Below are 18,677 nucleotides of genomic sequence, written 5' to 3' on the forward strand. Positions count from 1 at the left end.
TTAAGTCACTCATGGGCTTCCCTGGTGGCTCAGTCGTAAAGAATCTGACTGTCAAAGCAGGAGACACAGGTTCAAATCCCTGACTCGAGAAGATCCCACAGCAACTAAGTCCATGCACCAAAACTATTGAGCCTGTGCTCCAGAGCCCAGGAGCTACAATGACAGACCCCACACACCGCAACAACGGAAACCCGTGTGCCCTAGAGCCCATGTCCCACATCAAGAGAAGCCATCAAAATGAGAAGCCAGAGCACCACAACTAGAGAGCAGCCCCCACCTGCTGCAACTAGAGAAGAGCCACGTGGCAACAAAGATCCAGCACTGCCAAAAATAACACATAAATAAACTTTTCTTTTAATTGAGTGGCTCAATGAAGATACAAATGAAAACAAAAATTCTTTGTGGACATAAAATTCATCTATCACCAGAGTTTTAGAAACAATCAAAGGAAATAGATGGCAGCCTTCCACAGTTCTCATTTTAAGGTATCACTCAGGCTTTCATTCCCAAAGATTCTTCTCTCTGTACCTTGCACTGGTAATTAAAATGAAAGGTTAAACAACTGAACTCAGATTTATTTGTTTCTCCACCAAATGAGCTGGTGATAACAATGTCTATTTAGTGTCTTTATTAAGTTATTTTTCATGTCAGTTCCACCAAATTCAGGTCCTTCTTCCTCCGAAAGAATTAAATCACACACCTGTTTGCTCATCTGAAATTCTGAACAATGATGACCCTTGAGGCCTTGCATTGTATGACCAGTGGAGGTTATTAACTGATATGAATATTTCTCTCCTAGAAGTATATAGCTCTCTTTGAGTTTCTGTCTTATTTTCTAGGATCAAGATGAGAGAGACTCTAAGAGAATGGGTTTCTTTAAAGGAAAGTTTCTGGAGGGCTACTGGTTTGCTGCCTGTTTAAAAAGGTCTCGATACATCACCTTCTGGTGACAACAGGAAGCTGTCTAAATCTACTCACAAGAACAACATCAAATCAACAATTATACAGGACTTTGATGTGAACTTGGGACAGCCCATGCATTTAAAAAGACTGCCTTGAAGCACAGAGAAAATTATAAAGTTGGTTAAAAATCTGCCTTCCTTACATTCATATGCTCTGTGGTTTCCATTTGTCTTTTAAATAAACAAACCTGAGGGTCTGACAGGCTGGACAGCGGAGCATTCGTGAGACCAGATCCTGCATGATAATAAGGCTCCTCCTCACTGCCTGTATTCCCAGAACACTGGACAGCTGGTGAATTTATGGACTCAAAGACGAGTGGCCTTTCCTTTGCATCCTAAGTTACTGTTCCAAGCCTCCTTTCACCAGAAGGATCAACAGAGCAGTGAAGGCATAACTCATCCTGACTGAAGAAGTTTACCACTGGTTGCAATGTTTCCCCACATTTAGGGAATTTCTTAGATGCTTTCCAACATCAACCTCATACCTATGGGATTCTCTTAACTTCCAATAGCCCCCTCCTTGGCTCAGCAGCATTTAATATTGATATTTTCACAATCACTCAAAAAAGTGATCATTGTAAGAGAGATTGCATTGTTGCTAAAGTCAAAGAAATAATTTAAATAGGCACAGACATAAGCTCTTATCAACTGAGTCACTAGATGATAAAAAATTCCCTGAAAAGTACTGGAGATCAACTTAGACCCACTTGCCCAGGCTGCAAAGATTTAGCAGAGTGAGCAGATTCAGGGACACAGTGGGCAGAACAAATGCTGCAAGAGGAAAGGCTTTGGGCAGAAAGCAGGCTACTTAAAACCCAGCACAATTAAGTCCAGCAGTTCAGAGCTAAAGAACTGATGCTTTCCAACTGTGGTACTGTAGAAGACACTTGAGAGTCCCTTGGACAGCAAGAAGATCAAACCAGTCAATCTAAAGGAAATCAACCATGAATATTCATTGGAAGGACTGATGCTGAAGCTCCAATACTTTGGCCACTTGATGATGGCTCATTGGAAAACACCCTGATGCTGGGAAAGGTTGAAGGCAAGAGGAGGAGGGGGCAACAGAGGATGAGATGGTTGGATGGCATCACTGACTCAATGGATTATGAGTTTGAGGAAACTCCAGGAGTTAGTGAAGGACAGGGAAGCCTGGCATGCTGTCACTGACTCAATGGATTATGAGTTCGAGGAAATTCCAAGACTTAGTGAAGGACAGGGAAGCTTGGCGTGCTGCAGTCCACAGGGTCACAAAGGTTTGGACACAACTGAGCGACTTAACAATAACAACAATGAAGCTCACTTCTTGCATAAGACTTTGTTTACAGAAAAGAAAATAGAGATTACACATTGTATTATAATATGGTTCAGGGTAAGATGGCCCTCTGTTATTATAACAGAAAGAGTGTCACATTACTCTGACCACACTTCTGTAAGAATCATTTACTGTGAGCCTGGAATGAACGCTGACAATGAGATGATGGTAAGAGAATGAAGTGTCAAGACACATAGCTTTCCCAGGAAGTAAGGAAAAGTCTGGCCTGGGATCCTTACTGGCTTTCCAAGACTGTTCAAAGTCTTCCAATGAGCTTAAAGTGCTCCTTATTTCATTTTAAACCTCTGCTGCAACAATTAACGACTCAGTCCCGGAGTTGTTTTGTTGCAACTAAAAATCTGGGAAACTGAATTATTTTTTTTCCCAAGGAGACTGCATTCATCTCAACTGAACAGAAAGAAAGATGAGGACAAGGATATTACTCAAAGTGCCATCGAAGACCCTTATCTCCCTGAACCCAACACCACAGGTAAAAGTAGAGCCTGTGTATAAAACAGACAACTAACAAGAACCTACTACAGAGCACAGGGAACTCTGCTCAGCGCTCTGTGGTGACCTGAATGGGAAGGGAATCCAAAAAGGAGGGGATACATGTATATGTTTATGTATATATGTGCTCAGTTGCTCAGTCATGTCCAACTCTTCCCAACTGTAGTCCACCAGGCTTCTCTGTCCATGGAATTTTCTAGGCAAAGATACTAGAGATGGTTGCCATTTCCTGCATTGGCAGGCAGAGTCTTCACCACTGTGCTACCTGGGAAGTCCATGTATATGTATATGTATATGCATAGCTGATTCGCTTTGCTGTATAGCAAAAGGTATACTGTAGAGCAACTCTTGTGCTGTGGTTTAGTTGCTAAGTCATATCAGACTGTTTTGCAACCCCATGGACTGTAGCCCACCAAGTTCCTCTGTCCACAGGATTCCCCAGGCAAGAATGCTGGAGTGGGTTGCCATTTCCCTCTCCAGGGCATCTTCCTGACCCAGGGATTGAACCCGCATCTCCTGCATGGACAGATGGACTCTTTACCACTGAGCCACCAGGGAAGCCTGTAAAGCAACTATACTCCAATAAAAATTAAAGGAAGGAAGAAAGAACAGAAATAAGAAAGAATGGGAGGAAGGAAGAAGAGAGGTAGGTAGTAAGTAGATAGATAGACAGACAGATACAGGTGATGGATATTATCCTGAAGACCCTCAAGGATGTCCAGGCTCCACAGGCCTTGTTGTTGATTAAGAATCCTAGTCCTTTCTGAAGTGAGGCTGCGTCAGCACTAAACTTCTTCAACCATCTCAACTGAGACTCCAAAAATAAACTCTAGCATCAGTTTCTACCACATGGGGGTCACCAACCATGTGAATTGATGAAACTGGATTAAATCCTCTTAATGCAGCTTCCAACTATATAACTCTATGATCTGTGTACCATAAATTAAAAATAAACAGAAAAGTGAAATTCAAAGTGTTAAGTCACTCAGTTGCATCTGATTCTTTGCGGCGGCATTTGACTATAGCCAACCAGATGCCTCTGTCCATGGATTTCCCAGGCTAGAATACTGGAATGGGTTACCATTTCCTCCTTCAGGGGATCTTCCCAACCCAAGGATCGAACCTCGGTTCTCCTGCATTGAAGGCAGATTGCTTACTGTTTGAGCCACCAGGATTTTTTTTTAATAAATAGAGAAGATTCATAGAAAAGGAAGAGGGGAAGGGGAGAGAGAGAAATATAAATGCAAGGAAGGGCTCAGAAGAACACGCATGGTACGACATAGAGAAGAGGTAATAAGGAAAGGGAGGGGCAGATTCCAAAGACTTTGCCAATAGTTTTAACCTAAACAAATCTTTAGGTCAGTGTGGATGGGGGGCATAAATTAAACTGAACTCCTCATGGATATCTAACTCAAGAAGAAAATCAATAGCAACTTTCAGAGTTCACATAGCTTCATCGACAGAGTCCCATTAAAACCCTCCAGATTTCTTTCCTTACAGCTCAAATGTTCCCTGGAGAAAATGCTGATTCAGAACAAGGAAGTTTATATATTGTGGGCCATTTCTCATTGAGAGAAAACAGACACAGAATTATGCTTAGAGCGAAAGAAAGCCAGTAGCCTTCACAAGTTCCACAGTGAAATCTAGGGTAACAAACTTGTCTTCTTGAAAGATACAGCAAGCACTCTTGGATAACAAATAAGAATTGGCAATGCTGTGCTATCTGGGTACAATGTTCCAATTTTATATTCCAAAAGCATAATAATGAATCAAATGAAATAAAAACTTAGATGTATACTGTGTGTGTGCATGTGTGTATGTGTGGTCAGTCGTGCCTGATTCTTTGCATCCGTGTGGACTGCAGCCCTCGAGACTCCTGTGTACATGGAATTCTCCAGGCAAGAATACTGGAGTGGGTTACCATTTCCTCCTCCAGTGGATCTTCCTGACCCAGGGATCAAACCCGTATCTCCTATATCAGCAGGTGGATTCTTTACCACTGTGACACCTGGGAAACCCCAGACATATACTAGAAAGCTAAAACTCAACAGGTGACTAAAACTAGGAACAGAACAAACTTCAGAAAATTTAAGGAGTGTAAAACCAGAACCATGATGCTGAAAATGAGACAGATATTCTCATAGTTACATCACTCCCCTATATAAAATCAACTGATGATATCTGTTACTTATGTGATACAGATGCAATGTACTGGACAGATAATTGGCTAGTTGTTATTAAAGACACTTGAAAATGAATAATGGAAGAAACACAGGAATTAAAAGGGGGGACTCAATCCCATCACAATGTTCATCATCTTATTTTTGTCAATGAAAGAATCACAGTGCGATGCAGAAAGGGGGAGGGCCACACTCTGTGTTGTGTTTAGCTGCTCAGTCACGTCCGACTCTTTGTGACCCCATGGACTACAGCCCGCCAGGCTCCTCTTGTCCGTGGGGATTCTCCAGGCACGACTACTGGAGTGAGTTACCATGCCCTCCTCCAGGGGATCTTCCCAACCCAGGGATCAAACCCAGGTTTCTTCTTTATCGTCTGAGCTACCAGGGAAGCCCTGGTGGGGTTGCATACTGTACTTTGTTGCCTACTTTACTTACCTGTTTCTCTGTGAGAATGACTCTCCCCAGTAACTGGTCCTCTAGACCTCTCATAGTGACTGTGAAGTCGATGATGGAGGTCCGAGCACTTATTTCAGGGGTATAGGCTGGATTGGGCAGCTTGGTGGTGATGTAGAGTCTGAAGCCATCCATCACATCTATCTCTTTGTCACCGACTTTCACCTTTGTGATAAAAAGAAAGTTAAAAGTAATAAAACCCAGATACACCTTACTGTGTGTTTTTTTGCTTAGAATCTAGTATTGCTTTAAACCACTATACACCTGGAGATCATGTGTATACTTAAAATGAAATGTTCATTAGGCATTCAGAGGACTTCAGGCCACTAGGATGAAAAGAAAGAAGGACAAAAGTAAGAGAGGAAGGAGGAAGGGAGAAAGAGAGGGAAGGAGGGAAGAAGGGAAGGAGGGAGGGAAGGAAGTTATCCAACAGTTTTTGGTTGTTCAGTTGCTCAGTCATGTCTGACTCTTTGTGACCCCATGGACTGCAGCACACCAGGCTTCCCTGTCCTTCACCATATCCTAGATCTTGCTCAAACTCATGTCCATTGAGTTATTGATGCCATCCAACATACATCATCCAATAAAAATAGAATTTGGGGCTTCCCTGATGGCTCAGTGGTAAAGAATCCACCTGCCAATACTGGAGACACAGGTTGGACCCCTGATCCAGGAAGACCCCACATGCCAAGGAGTAACGAAGTCCATGTGCCACAGCTATAGAATTTGTGCTCTAGAGCCCAAGAACCGCAACTACAAAGCCCACGTGTCACAGCTACTGAAGCCTGAGCACCCTAGAGCCCATGCTCTGCATCAAGAGAAGCCACCACAATGAGGAGTCCATGCACCGCAGCGAGGGAGTAGCCCCCACTCACCGCACTGAGAGAAAAGCCCAGGCGGCAACGAGGATCCAGTCCAGCCAAAATTAAACAAATTAATAAAACTATAAATGAATAAATATTGAATTTATCCCGTGGGCTTCTGTGGGGGCTCAGCAGTAAAGAATCTGTCTGCCATGCAGGAACCACAGGTGACATGGTTTGATCCCTGGGTTGGAAAGATCCCCTGGAGGAGGGCATGGCAACCCATTCCAGTATTCTTGCCTGGAGAATCCGATGGACAGAGGAGCCTGGCCGGCTACAGTCCATGGGGTTGCAAAGAGTCAGACATGACTGAAGCAACTGAGCACACACACACATAGCATTTATCACCAAAATTGTTGTGATCACACTGCAGAAGTGAGATGGATTCCCCAACCAAAATCTGGTTCAGAAGTCAAGACTGATGACATCAATCATGTTATGAAAAGGTTTATTATTCACATGAGAATTTCTTGAGATTCAGGGTAGGCTACCAAACAGGTCCAAAGAAAGATCACTTGAGAGAGCAGAGAGGGGCAGCTGTTTTCGGGTTTTACGGAGGTCACGGGATGCGACTAGGATGAGGCTTCCCAGATATGGTCGTGAACAGGGAGTTGCATGGTTTGGATTTCCCACTGTGGATCAGCTGGTGAAGAATTCACCTGCAATGTGGGAGACCTGGGTTCAATCCCTGGGTTGGGAAGATCCCCTGGAGAAGAGAAAGGCTACCCACTCCAGTATTCTGGCCTGGAGAATTCCATGGACTGTATAGATTCCATGCACTTTATAGTCACTGAAAACAGTGACTTTCACTTTCACCAAAAGAGAGCAGAGCCACATTTTCTCATCATCTTGCCCAGATTTGGGATAACGGGAGCGGGCATGATGGGGCTTGAAAGCCATGCAAAGTCTAACATCAGAATGGAGTCAGGCTTCATGATACAAGTAAAGTAGATGTTGCTAAAAAGGCTACTCTTGATCCCAACTCAGGAAGTGTGGAAGAGAAAAGCAAACACCTCCTGCCCCAGACTTGAATCTGAGTTGATGTTTCATAAGAAACTGTGGCCTCTGTCACCTTGACCTGGCCTCATGGAAATTGCTCTGCACACTGTCATCGGCAGGCTTAACCTACCTTCAAGGTAGACCCAGTCTTAATGAAGTTTCTCTCCAAAACATTATCCAGGGCTGGATCTAGTTCCTCCCCAACATCTTCGATAAGCAAGGGTCTTCCAAGAGAAAGACTGTCCTCCAGGTGGTTTCTGAAGTACTTGTGATTTAGAGATGTGATCTGGAAACAAGATCACATTCTTCAGCTTAGCAAATCATCATTTCCTTATTTTTGTTCATTTAATTGAAGGGGCTCAGTGGGTAAAGAATCTGCCTGCAGCGCAGGAGACACAGGAGACACAGCTTCAATCTCTGGGTTGAGAGGATCCCCTAGAGGAGGAAATGGCAAGCCACTCCAGTATTCTTGCCCGGAAAATTCCACGGACAGAAGAGCCTGGTGGGCTATAGTCCATGAGGTCATAAAGAGTTGGACATGAATGAGCACACGGCACTAAAAGGCGCTAAGAGTTGATTTACAATATTGTGTTAGTTTCAGGTGTACAGCAAAGTGATTCAGTTGTAAATATTTTTTTCAGACTATTACAAAATATAGAAAAAGTTCCCTGTACTATACAGTAGGTCCTTGCTGGTTATCTATTTTATATATAGTAGTGTGTTTGTGTTAATCCTAAACTTCTGATTTATCCCTCCTCCATCACCTTTCCCCTTTGGTAACCGTAAGTTTGCTTTCTATGTCTGTGGCTTTATTTATGTTTTGTATATAAATTTGTTTATATCATTTTTTAGATTCTACTAATAGATGTAAGTGACATATAATATTTGTCTTTGTCTAGCTTACTTCACTTTGTGTGATAATCTCTAGGTCCATCCCTGCTGCTGTGAAAGATACTACTTCATTCTTTTGTATGGCTGAGTAATATTCCATTGTACAAATACACCATATCTTCTTTATCCATTCCTCCATCAATGGACATTTAGGTTGCTTCCATGTCTGGGCTATTGTCAAGTAGTGCTGCTATAAGTACTGGAATGTATGTATTTTTTTGAATTATGGTTTTCCCCAGATATATGCCCAGGAATGGGATTGTAGGATCATATGGTAGCTCTATTTTCAGTTTTCTAAAAAGTCTCCAGAGCATTTGACTGCATCACTTCCTTTTACTAGGAAGCAGGTAAAAGCTCTGTGTGACAATACTGCCTTCCCCCCTACCACCACATTTGTGACAAATAATCACAGAATAACTATAAAGTGTCTTTATTTGCCACACACCTAGTGTGACATAGCTCTGTCCTGCTCTGTTTATCAAGGAGAGCCTTAGGCCCTAACAGAAGGGAGTCTGAACCCTTTGATGGACAGAATTAGGAGAGAGAAACAAGAATCCAAATAATGCCATTTTTAGACACTGTTTTATAAATATTAATATCTAAATATTAATAACAAATCATTTCTAAATATGAAATATTTATTTTCAGATACTGTTGATCTGGGGCAATAAAATTGATTAGTAGCACGTTTCATGCGTGTGCTAAGTAGCTCAGTTATGCCCGACTCTTGTGACTCCATGGACTGTAGCCCACCAGGCTCCTCTGTCCGTGGGACTCTCCAAGCGAGAATACTGGAGTGGGGTGCCCTGCCCTCCTGCAGGGGGTCTTTCCAACCCAGGGATCCATCTGGGTCTCCTGCACTGCAGGCAGATTCTTTAGGTTATGAGCCACCAGGGAAGCCCATTTATATTCAAAGATTACCTGGAGTTCATTCTGGTTTTCTTTATTTTTAATCCAGATCTTGCCTTGAGTCTGTGGGTCAATTAGCAAAGGATAGCGAGATGCTTTTGTGACAATAATTCCATTCTGAACAGACAGGTCATCATTGGGCAGGCCTTGGAGGTTCCACTCACTAATGGTAGGAGCATCAATCAACATCTCATTGAGGTTTAGATTGTCTCCAAATGGAATTTCCCGCGCTTTCATTTCCTTCTGCCAGTCATTTAACAGCAGATTGCGAAATTCTTGATTAAAGGGACCAGAATAAGATAGAAAAGCTGTAGCCAACAACACATCCCCTAAAACAAAAAACAAAACACCACTGAAACACTTTATGAACAGCCTTGTAATTCTGCAGAATATAAGAAGTGGCAAAAAAAAGACAATCATTCTTTTGAATTAAATTTCAGAAACCAAATTGTAACCACAAGTTGCTGTGTTTTGTGAATAAGCAGTAGTTCAGTTCACTGTGAAAAGAGTCCACATGGTCCACAAGTAATAACTGCTGATAGTCAAGCACTGGATTATGTTGACCTTACTGAATATGAGAGGATGACTTCTAACCTCAGAAGACACGGCCTCCATTCTAAATGACCTTGATCTATATGGTCATTCACTCATAGGAGAATTCAAAAATGACCTGATAATAAGAGTTTAAAGGTCATTAATGGGCCTCCCTGGTGGCTCAGAGTAAAGAATCTGCCTGCAATGCAGGAGACCCAGGTTCAGTCCCTGAGTGAGGAAGAGTCCCCTGGAGAAGGAAATGGCAACCCACAGTATTCTTGCCTAGAGAATTCCATGGACAGAGGAGCCTGGTGGGTTATAGTCCATGGAGCTGTAAAGAGTCAGACATGAGTGACTAACACATTATCTAAGACACGTTGCTTAAATGCCAAACCAATATTCATCCTTTTGAAACAGCTGGGCGCGCACACACACACACAGAGGAATTTGAAGTAATGGAGTGTTGATGTATATTCTGATTAAAGCTTAAGTTTGCTCACTCCCCATCACAGTCAACACATAATCTCATTAATAAAGGGATTTGTGTGTGTGTGCTTTATCACTCAGTCCTGTCCAACTCTGCAACTCCATGGACTGTAGCCTGCCAGGCTCCTCTGCCCATGGAATTCTCCAGGCAAGAATACTGGAGTGAGTTGTCATTTCCTCCTCAAGGGGATCTTCCTAACCCAGGGATCAAAACTGAGTCTCCTGCATCGAAGGTGGATTCTTTACTGCTGAGCCACCTGGGAAGCTAATAAAGGGATTTACATACCTACAAGTCTTTTAGTTTGTGCAGCAAACTCTTTACTTTGCTCTGTCCATCTTTCTTTTTCTCCTGCCAAGCCTCCGATCAGTGCCGAAGCAGCCTGCATCTTATGTCTGCACCTCTCTGCATCTTCAAGCAAGGTCTAAACCAGAAGAAAGCCTTTTTTCAGAAAAAAATAGAGCCTGCAGCTCAAAAACATCATTCTAAGACATTATATGTTATACGCCTTTGTGAGAAACGTGAGCCATTTATTTCACAGGAAGCATTAACTTCCATTTCTATGTGTCTGGGTCAGTCCAGCCCGTGTCTTAAGCCCTATTTATGGAACATAGAGGGATTCCTCAGGAGGGGTCCTGAGCCAATGGCTAGAGCCTCCCCAGATTTTCATAAACTGAGATATAATGAAAATTTGCATCATTGATGATTTTTCTATCAAAAACTACAAATAAAATATAAGCATACATGCTAATATCACAGAGCACAACAAAATGTAAAGACATGCACATCCCTACTTTAAAATGAGAAAGGATGGTTCTCATGTTAAAGTTCTAGCATCACTATTGCTTTGTTTAACTCCATATCTCCTTTGATTTCAGGTGAAACTCTAGGTTTTCTTCAGGTTGTGGAGTTCTGAAGCTCATTCACAAATTCTAGCCGCATTAACTCAGCAGGCCCCTACCTGTTGCTCTTGTGTCAATAAAAGACCTCAAACTAGACTTCCACACACTGTTGGACTTCCCAGGCGGCTCAGTGGTAAAGAGTCCGCTTGCCAAACAGGAGACCTGGGTTCGATCCCTGGGTCAGGAGGATCCCTGGGAAAAGGAAATGGCACCCCACTCCAGTATTCCTGCCTAGAAAATCCTGTGGACAGAGGAGCCTGGTGGGCTACAGTCCTTGGGGGTCACAGAGATCGGACACGACTGAAGTGACTACAGAGCAAGAGCCACGCACGCACTGTTGCCACTCAGAGCTTTGTTCTTAAAAACAAAAGGCTCAGTATATGTAATTATGGCTGATTTGTGACATTGAATGGCAGAACAAACACAACACTATAAAAATTCTTTAAAAAAATTTTAAGGGAAAAAAAAGCAAATGGTTCAGTTTCTCAATATTGAAGAGACAGCTGTTAATTCTACCTGTAAAAATGTATACTTATGAAACAATAATGGATACGGTTAAAGGTTTAGCTATATGACAAGTCACTGGGAGTTCATGTAATATTCACACATATTTATATAATATATATGGCATACACATATGCTAAATGTCTAACAACAGAGGATTATTTACATACATTAGGGTACATTGTGAATAAGAATACTCTGAAGCCATTAAAATATAATCATTATGAAAAATAATCATTAGTTAAATTTCATTTATAAAGCAGTATGTACTGAATGATCTGTTACAGTTTTACGTGAATTTAAAATATATGTAAATCAGGCATATGTGTAGATACAAAATGATAAAGAGCAAAATATTTTTAGGCTTTATCACCAGGATTACCTATGTGTATTTTCTATAAAGAAACACAAATTGCTTTTGTAAAAATAGCATAATACAGTGTTTTTCAGAAACAAGATACTTGTTCCAGTTTGTCCTAGTCTGCTCAGTTTTCCTTCCCTCTAGAGTTAATGCAGAAAACCCAAAAGCCCAGCTGAGAGGTGCACCCACACCTGTACACCATCCATATTTGTTTGTATCTCCCCAAAAAGAAAGATGTCAGCTGGAAGTATCATACGACATCATTGTTTTCTTATTATTGCTGTTTAGTCACTCAGTTGTGTCCGACTGTTTGCAACCCCATGGACTATAGCCCTCCAGGCTCCTCTGTCCCTGGGGTTCTCCAGGCAAGAATACTGGCTTGGGGTGCCATGCCCTCCTCCAGGGGATCTTCCAGAATCAGGGATCAAACCCACATCTCCTGCATTAGGCAGGTGTGTTCTTTATCACTGAGCCACCAGAATAGCCCTTATTTATATCTGCCTACCTTTAAAACAAACTTTTCATGTGAAAGATATTTTTAATATTAAGTTGTCCTCCCTAAGTTCCCCATCCCCACTTCTGTGTGGCTGAATATAAACTGGCCAACCTCTCCCCTCCCGGCTGTTGCTTTCTGGAAGCCCAGGCTCCTCAGGGGGGATTGGGAAATGGGGGATGGGAGCAGACAGGAGTGAGAAGCAAATTTTCCCCCTGAGCCTGGCTGGGGGAGGGTGCAGAATTCCTTGGCTTCCGTGGGTAGTACTCCTGGCCCTCTCTCTCCCAGTGCCCTAGAATGTGACCAGATCCCTGGGGAAGTGGGCCCTCCACAAAGCCCTGCCCAGTGCACAGAGCAGCAGGACACACACTCCTCCAGGGACTGCACACCTGGGTAATGAGGTCACCAGTCGTGACCATGAACGGCAGACTTGAAACCCTCCCCTGCCTCCCTGTAGTCTTGTAACCCTGGACTCTCACAGAGCCGCATGGAGGAAGAAGCAACACCACCATGACTAAAGGTCAACTTCACGCCAGCCTGTTGTAGGCAGGCCACACACAGCCAGATCTTGTTTTCTTAATGAAAAATACATGACATTTGTTGAAATTCAACTTTTTAAGTTAGAGCCATGCCTTTATAGTAGCTGTACTTACATGGTCCTTATAATTGCTTACCTAACAAATAGCAGATACTCGAAAACAAAAGAGCTTGAGTGAACTAATGTAAAATTGTTAAAACTGAAAGATAAAAAAATGAGGCTGTAAAATATGTTTACTATATGTAGCAGCGCTTCCCAGTGTGTGTCCAAATGGTAGAAATTAACAGGCCTTCCTCGTAGTTTCTAAAGTAGACTTTCAAACTGCAAAGTGAATTTTCTCTTGATATTATAAGTGAATTCCATAGACCATAAGTAATAAATCCAAATGACGATACATAATTACTTCTCCAAAATTTCTATAAAGCTCTTTTTTTGCTTTCAGGAGACTTATCTTTAACAGAGAATACTATACATCTTACATATTGTACAACTGATGTTTATCTAAATTTGCTCATTGAGACCCTGTAAAGGGACAGACCAATAGAGCAGGAATCTCAGTACAGCCAAGTGACAACTGAGAAGCAGCAAAGGTTCTAAAATAAATCATCAAGGAAAGCACAGAGAGAATCTAGATCTTATTTTCCAAATGTAGGCTTTATCGGAGGCAGGTAGAGATTTTGTGAGGACAGATGCTTACATAATCTGGGGATCACTTTAAGAAAATCATCAAAGAATTACTGTAAATACAAAACAGCCAAGTGAACATGTAATGAGAATCAGCAGGGAAAAAGCACTACAAAGTCCTGATGGTGAAGAATTCGGGTTCCTTTCCCCTAGGATCTCCAGGTATTTTATCTAAATAAAATACTCTCCCCGTAGACCTCTCCATGGCTCCCAGTAAACTCAGCATTTATGGGGCCTGTGCAAGTGAGGGAAAATGAAGCTTAAGCTACATTAGGTTTATGTTACATCTGCCTTGATTTCCAGAATGAAGGAGGCCCCAGTGGAACTGGAGTTAGTATAAATCAATGAAAGAGCTTGCTGCTCAGTGGAGAGGAATACACAAACCTTGATTCTGAAGAGTGCTGAAGCTGCAAAACATGCAGAGCTTAAGAAGGCTGTGGGTGGTCTCTGTGACTGGGACACAGCCATGCAGTCAGATTGGCCCAGCAGAGAGGCCCAAAAAGACATCAGACGATCAAGATCTCTCTTGTTATTCTGGACCATTCTCTCGTCCTTTCTGGACCTAAGTTACTTTCCTTATTGTTTTTTTTTTTAATTTTCATTTTGTTTTAATTTTTTTGCCGCACCATGTGGGATCTTAACTCCCTGACCAGGGATTGAACCCACGCTCCTTGTATTGGAAGCACAAAGTCTTAGCCACTGGACCACCAGGGAAGTCCCCTAAGTTCCCTTCCTTAAAATGACAATAATATAAAAATATCTACCCTGCCTACCTTGAGAGATTGTTTAAAGACTAAATGAGATAAAGTGGGAGGATGTAATTTGAAAAACATATCAAAAATGCTGCACAAGATGCTGCTTTCATCACAATTTATAAGAAAACCCAGAACATCCACGTTCCAGCAGTGACTTCTGTTTTGGCTGAATATCCTGACCTCTCCCCGAAGGTCCTCGGAGTCTGCTAGAAACAAACTCCAGGACTTGATGAAGGCGCGTGTGCTGTGTGTATACGTGTGCACGCATGTATGCACTGTGCATCACTTAAATGAATCCCCACTGGAAATCAAACCCTTAGAGAGAGAAAGCAGGAAGGAATGAAGGGCTGACCACAGTGTCAGAGGACAGTCACCTGCTTTTCGGTCATGGCCTGCTCGTACTCAGCCTGCACCACGTCCAGCTCGGCTTGCCTGTCGTCCAGCTCAGCCTGGGCCTTCTGCAGATCCTGCATGGCCAGCACGTAGCGGTTCTCCTGCACCACCAGGTTGGCCTGTATAGGACACACACAGCACGAGGGACAGGCAGCAACCCAGCCATCCCGCACATCGCATCTGAGAACTCAGGGAAGTCCATGCTACACCTTTTCTTTGTTCTTTGAGAGTCTTCTCAAATCACATTATCAAGGCCAAGTCTTCACGTTAACTTGACATGTTTGTAAGCAGACAATTATCAGTCATTAAGAGAGAATCAACAAACTTTTTCATAAAATTCCACATAGTAAATATTTTTGGCTTTCGGGGACAAGAGGCAAAATCAAGAATTTTGGTTAGGTACTCAATTTAAAATTCTATGAGCTGTACAAATACAGGTGGCAAGTTAGATTTGGCCTGTGGACCATAGTTTGCCAGTCCCTAAACTCGAACACTGTAATAGTAAATGCACAAATGCAAATTGCAGATTATTTTAATATTTAGTTGCAGGGGAAAAGTTGAATATTTAGAACCATCTGCCAAGGAAAGCTCATTACTGTTAATGAAGATGTTAAGAATGAAACATAATTAATCACTGAATATAAAGATCTAGGTGTTCATGGGTAGAGATGGACTTGATGGTATTCCTGTAATTCTCATATATTACTTGCTTTCAAGCAAAGAATTGATACTTGAGCTGTGACCAAATAAAAATATTTGTTTTAAGGAAGCTAAATTAGACTCAAAAGACATAATCAAAAGCAATATTGGGGGAAAAAAGCAATATTTGGAAAAGGTGATGTAGAAAACAACCTGTGCTTACAGGAATTTAAATTTTTTTGAAAAAAATTTGAAATTTAAATTCTCTCTTTTAAGTTTTTAGAACAGTAAAACTGACTTTGATGGGGAAACCCAATACCAGCATCATATTATTTCTGAGGTGTTTGAGAAGAAAAGATTATCTTTACAATATTCTTTTGAAATAAGTTATGTTCTTATCTGATGACCCCAGGTTCCCAAGTTTTGGCAGAATAATTCTTTAAAGGAATATCTAGTTCCATGACTAGAACCAATGACAGCAAATGCATGGCTTAAAATTTACAAATATTCTGACTCTTGGAACATTTTTCCTCATCTCTGCTCTAAGAAGAATCTGTTGCCATGAATTAAACAAGGAGGAACAGCAAGACCACTCTGTCAACTTACTATAAGGCCACCCGCTAATGTCAAAGTATCACAGTCCCCCAAATTTTGGATATTTTCAAGGACTTTCCTCAAAAAAAAAAATAATCTTTTTAATGAAGTACTCAAAAGATATAATCAAAGGATATAAAAATCTTTCAACTCCAACTGCTCACATTAGGAGCTGTAGGACTCTATTAAGATTACTTAAACTCTATGAGCCTCAGTTTCTCCATTAAGATTGAAAAACTACCTGCTAAGATCTATGAGAGTGTGTTGTGTGTGTATTAAATACGATAGTATGTAAAAACCCAAGCCTGGGACCTGGTCTATAACAAGAGTTTAATAGATAAGAATATATTAATATCTCGCTTCTAAAGATCTTTTTGATATGGGCCATTTTTAAAGTCTTTATTGAATTTATTACAACATGGCTTCTGTTTTATGTTCTGGTTTTTTGGCATCAAGGCATGTGGGATCTCTGCTCCCTGAGCAGGGATGGAACCCGCACTCCTGCATTGGAAGGCGAAGTCTTAACCACTAGATCACCAGGGAAGTCCCTCCATAAACAATAGCGTTATTATCTATGTTCATATTTAAGGCTCTACTGTTGCAATGTTCTGTTAGTGTGAACTCGTATTTATTAGTTTTCACAGAGTTTCTAAGAAGAAATCTCATTAGAATGAAACTGAATAGAATTTAAATCACAATTCTTGTCATCAATATTTGTTTAAGTTTATCCACTATTAGATTGGCCTGTCTAGAGGAATTGTAAGATGAAAGAAGAGTCCCTCAGTGTCTCCATCACTAATGAGTGGTAAAGAGGTCCCCACTGGAGTCAAAGGAGTGTCCTCAAACTCTTCACTTGGGAAACGAGAGAAACCCCTTGAGAACTCGGTGAAGTTAGACCCTTTGGTCTGTATTTCTTAATATACTGAGCAGAGTTGCCCAATGAGACTACACTTTCTTTGTCTTCTGCTTCTCTCTGCTTCTCTCTATGCAATGAACATGTAGGGTCTACGTAACTATGCTTATTTTTAGGGCAATGGCAATTAGGAGGGACCTGACAAACTGGAGACTTCCAGATGCTGGATGCTACTAAGAACACAGGACGGCACTCCCTGAACAGGCTTCTCAGAAGAGAATCATAGGTTCCAGCTACAGCGAGAAGGTTCTCCCTCCTGGTCTTCCCTTCACGTCCTACTGTAGGACTTGCGTTGTCCTGGGACTGGATGGAGCCGGAATTGTACCAAATGTAACGAGGAAGATGTTGTTCTTGCATAAGCCTTGTTGAGAATGTCCATTATTTTGTGCTGATTTTAACTCATTTTATTTCTAGTAATTACAGCAAAATAAAAACTCCCCCTTGTGAATTCAGCTCTAATTCCCCTGGAGACACTTATGTATGCTTACCCACTGGAAAAATTTGCAAAGGATGCCCTATACTTTTCACTGGATTCAGTGGTTCAGTCGGTATCAAAATAGCCAACTGGAGTCTTCAATGGTCCTGAATCCACAGTAGCTGACAGCATGACATCAACTATTCGCTCTAAAAATCTCTAAGCCACACGAATCCCTTCTGTTTTAAGTTGCCCTAAGACCTCCAGGGACTCCCCACTGACTAAATGCTCTGGGTATGGTAATAATGAGAAAATAAAATGGAACTTGAAACTTTCTCCCTATCTTCTTTTTATTCATGATTATTTTTAGCATGATTATTAAGTTCCTCATGTAGTTTGTATGTATAAGAGGATGTTAGTTGATGGTTGAAAGAGATCACACTTATACGAAAGCAAAATAATCAACCAAACCATTAGGTGTGATTTTTGAGGCATTAATATTTCATTCTCAAAACATGTACTTGCCTCTCCATCTGCTAAAGACTGTCACTGAATGGTATGGAGACATGGACAAATAATGCTGAGAAATTCAATAACTAAAGAGAAACAGTGGCATATTGTCAGCCCACATTAAATAAAGGATGCTAGTCAGTCTCTTTCCTGAGGGTCAAAGGGAGAGGGAATACTATGTCACCTCTGAAGCCAAGTCCAGGCACCAGTGACTGTCCACCCCACCCCATTCATAGGACTCCCTGGCAAGAGATCTTGGACATTACTGTGCTATAGTTTTCTGTGCTTCTTTTTCTCAAGTTAACATTGTGGAGATGAGGCAGCCCACAATGGACTTAGTATCCTTGTAGAGTCCATGCTTAAGGCCCATACAATTCCAGTGGCAGGAGGATTACAGAGAAGAAACATGCTATGCTTGGCCAGTCCAGCACCAGCTCTTATCATAGACTTGAGACTAATAACACCTGAGACTCCTTTGCTGCAGGAAAGACAAGCCCTGTTGACCCAGAGACCCCCTGCTGGCACACATCCTGAAGCCCCACCAAGGAAGCTTACCTTCAGAGGCAACACCTCTCTGTTTATGGAAAAGAAGGAAGCCATGGCCTTGGTCCAGGAACAAAGACCCGCTACATTCCCACACACTCGTTTAGCGGTTTCGATGTTGTAGTCTGCCATTTCGAAGTAAGGATTCAAAAATTCTATCACTTCTTCATTGATTGTGTCTTTCGGGAATTGCTGTGGAAGAATAGAGTGAAATAAAGTTAAAATGCCTTGTCCATTAAGTCATAATCACATTATGCTCATGATACCACTGAAACAAATGGTTAAATCCAAGAATGGATGAATATCTTGTCGATATTTCAAGATATTAGGCAAATA

General features: G+C 41.7%; 1 protein-coding gene across 1 annotated transcript in view; it reads right to left on the bottom strand.

Moving 5' to 3' along the window:
- Positions 1–18,677, bottom strand: part of DNAH5 (dynein axonemal heavy chain 5) — a 265,487-nt gene that overhangs the window by 57,908 nt on the left and 188,902 nt on the right. The window contains exons 60-65 of the mRNA XM_040262501.1: positions 18,354–18,533; positions 14,709–14,846; positions 10,386–10,521; positions 9,092–9,408; positions 7,410–7,565; positions 5,400–5,582 (exon numbers count right to left, since the gene is read on the bottom strand). Coding sequence (XP_040118435.1) covers positions 5,400–5,582; positions 7,410–7,565; positions 9,092–9,408; positions 10,386–10,521; positions 14,709–14,846; positions 18,354–18,533 — 1,110 coding nt within the window. The remainder of the gene's footprint in view (positions 1–5,399; positions 5,583–7,409; positions 7,566–9,091; positions 9,409–10,385; positions 10,522–14,708; positions 14,847–18,353; positions 18,534–18,677) is intronic.

This window comes from Oryx dammah, unplaced genomic scaffold, assembly GCF_014754425.2.
Source record: "Oryx dammah isolate SB20612 unplaced genomic scaffold, SCBI_Odam_1.1 HiC_scaffold_20, whole genome shotgun sequence".
Taxonomy (NCBI): domain Eukaryota; kingdom Metazoa; phylum Chordata; class Mammalia; order Artiodactyla; family Bovidae; genus Oryx; species Oryx dammah.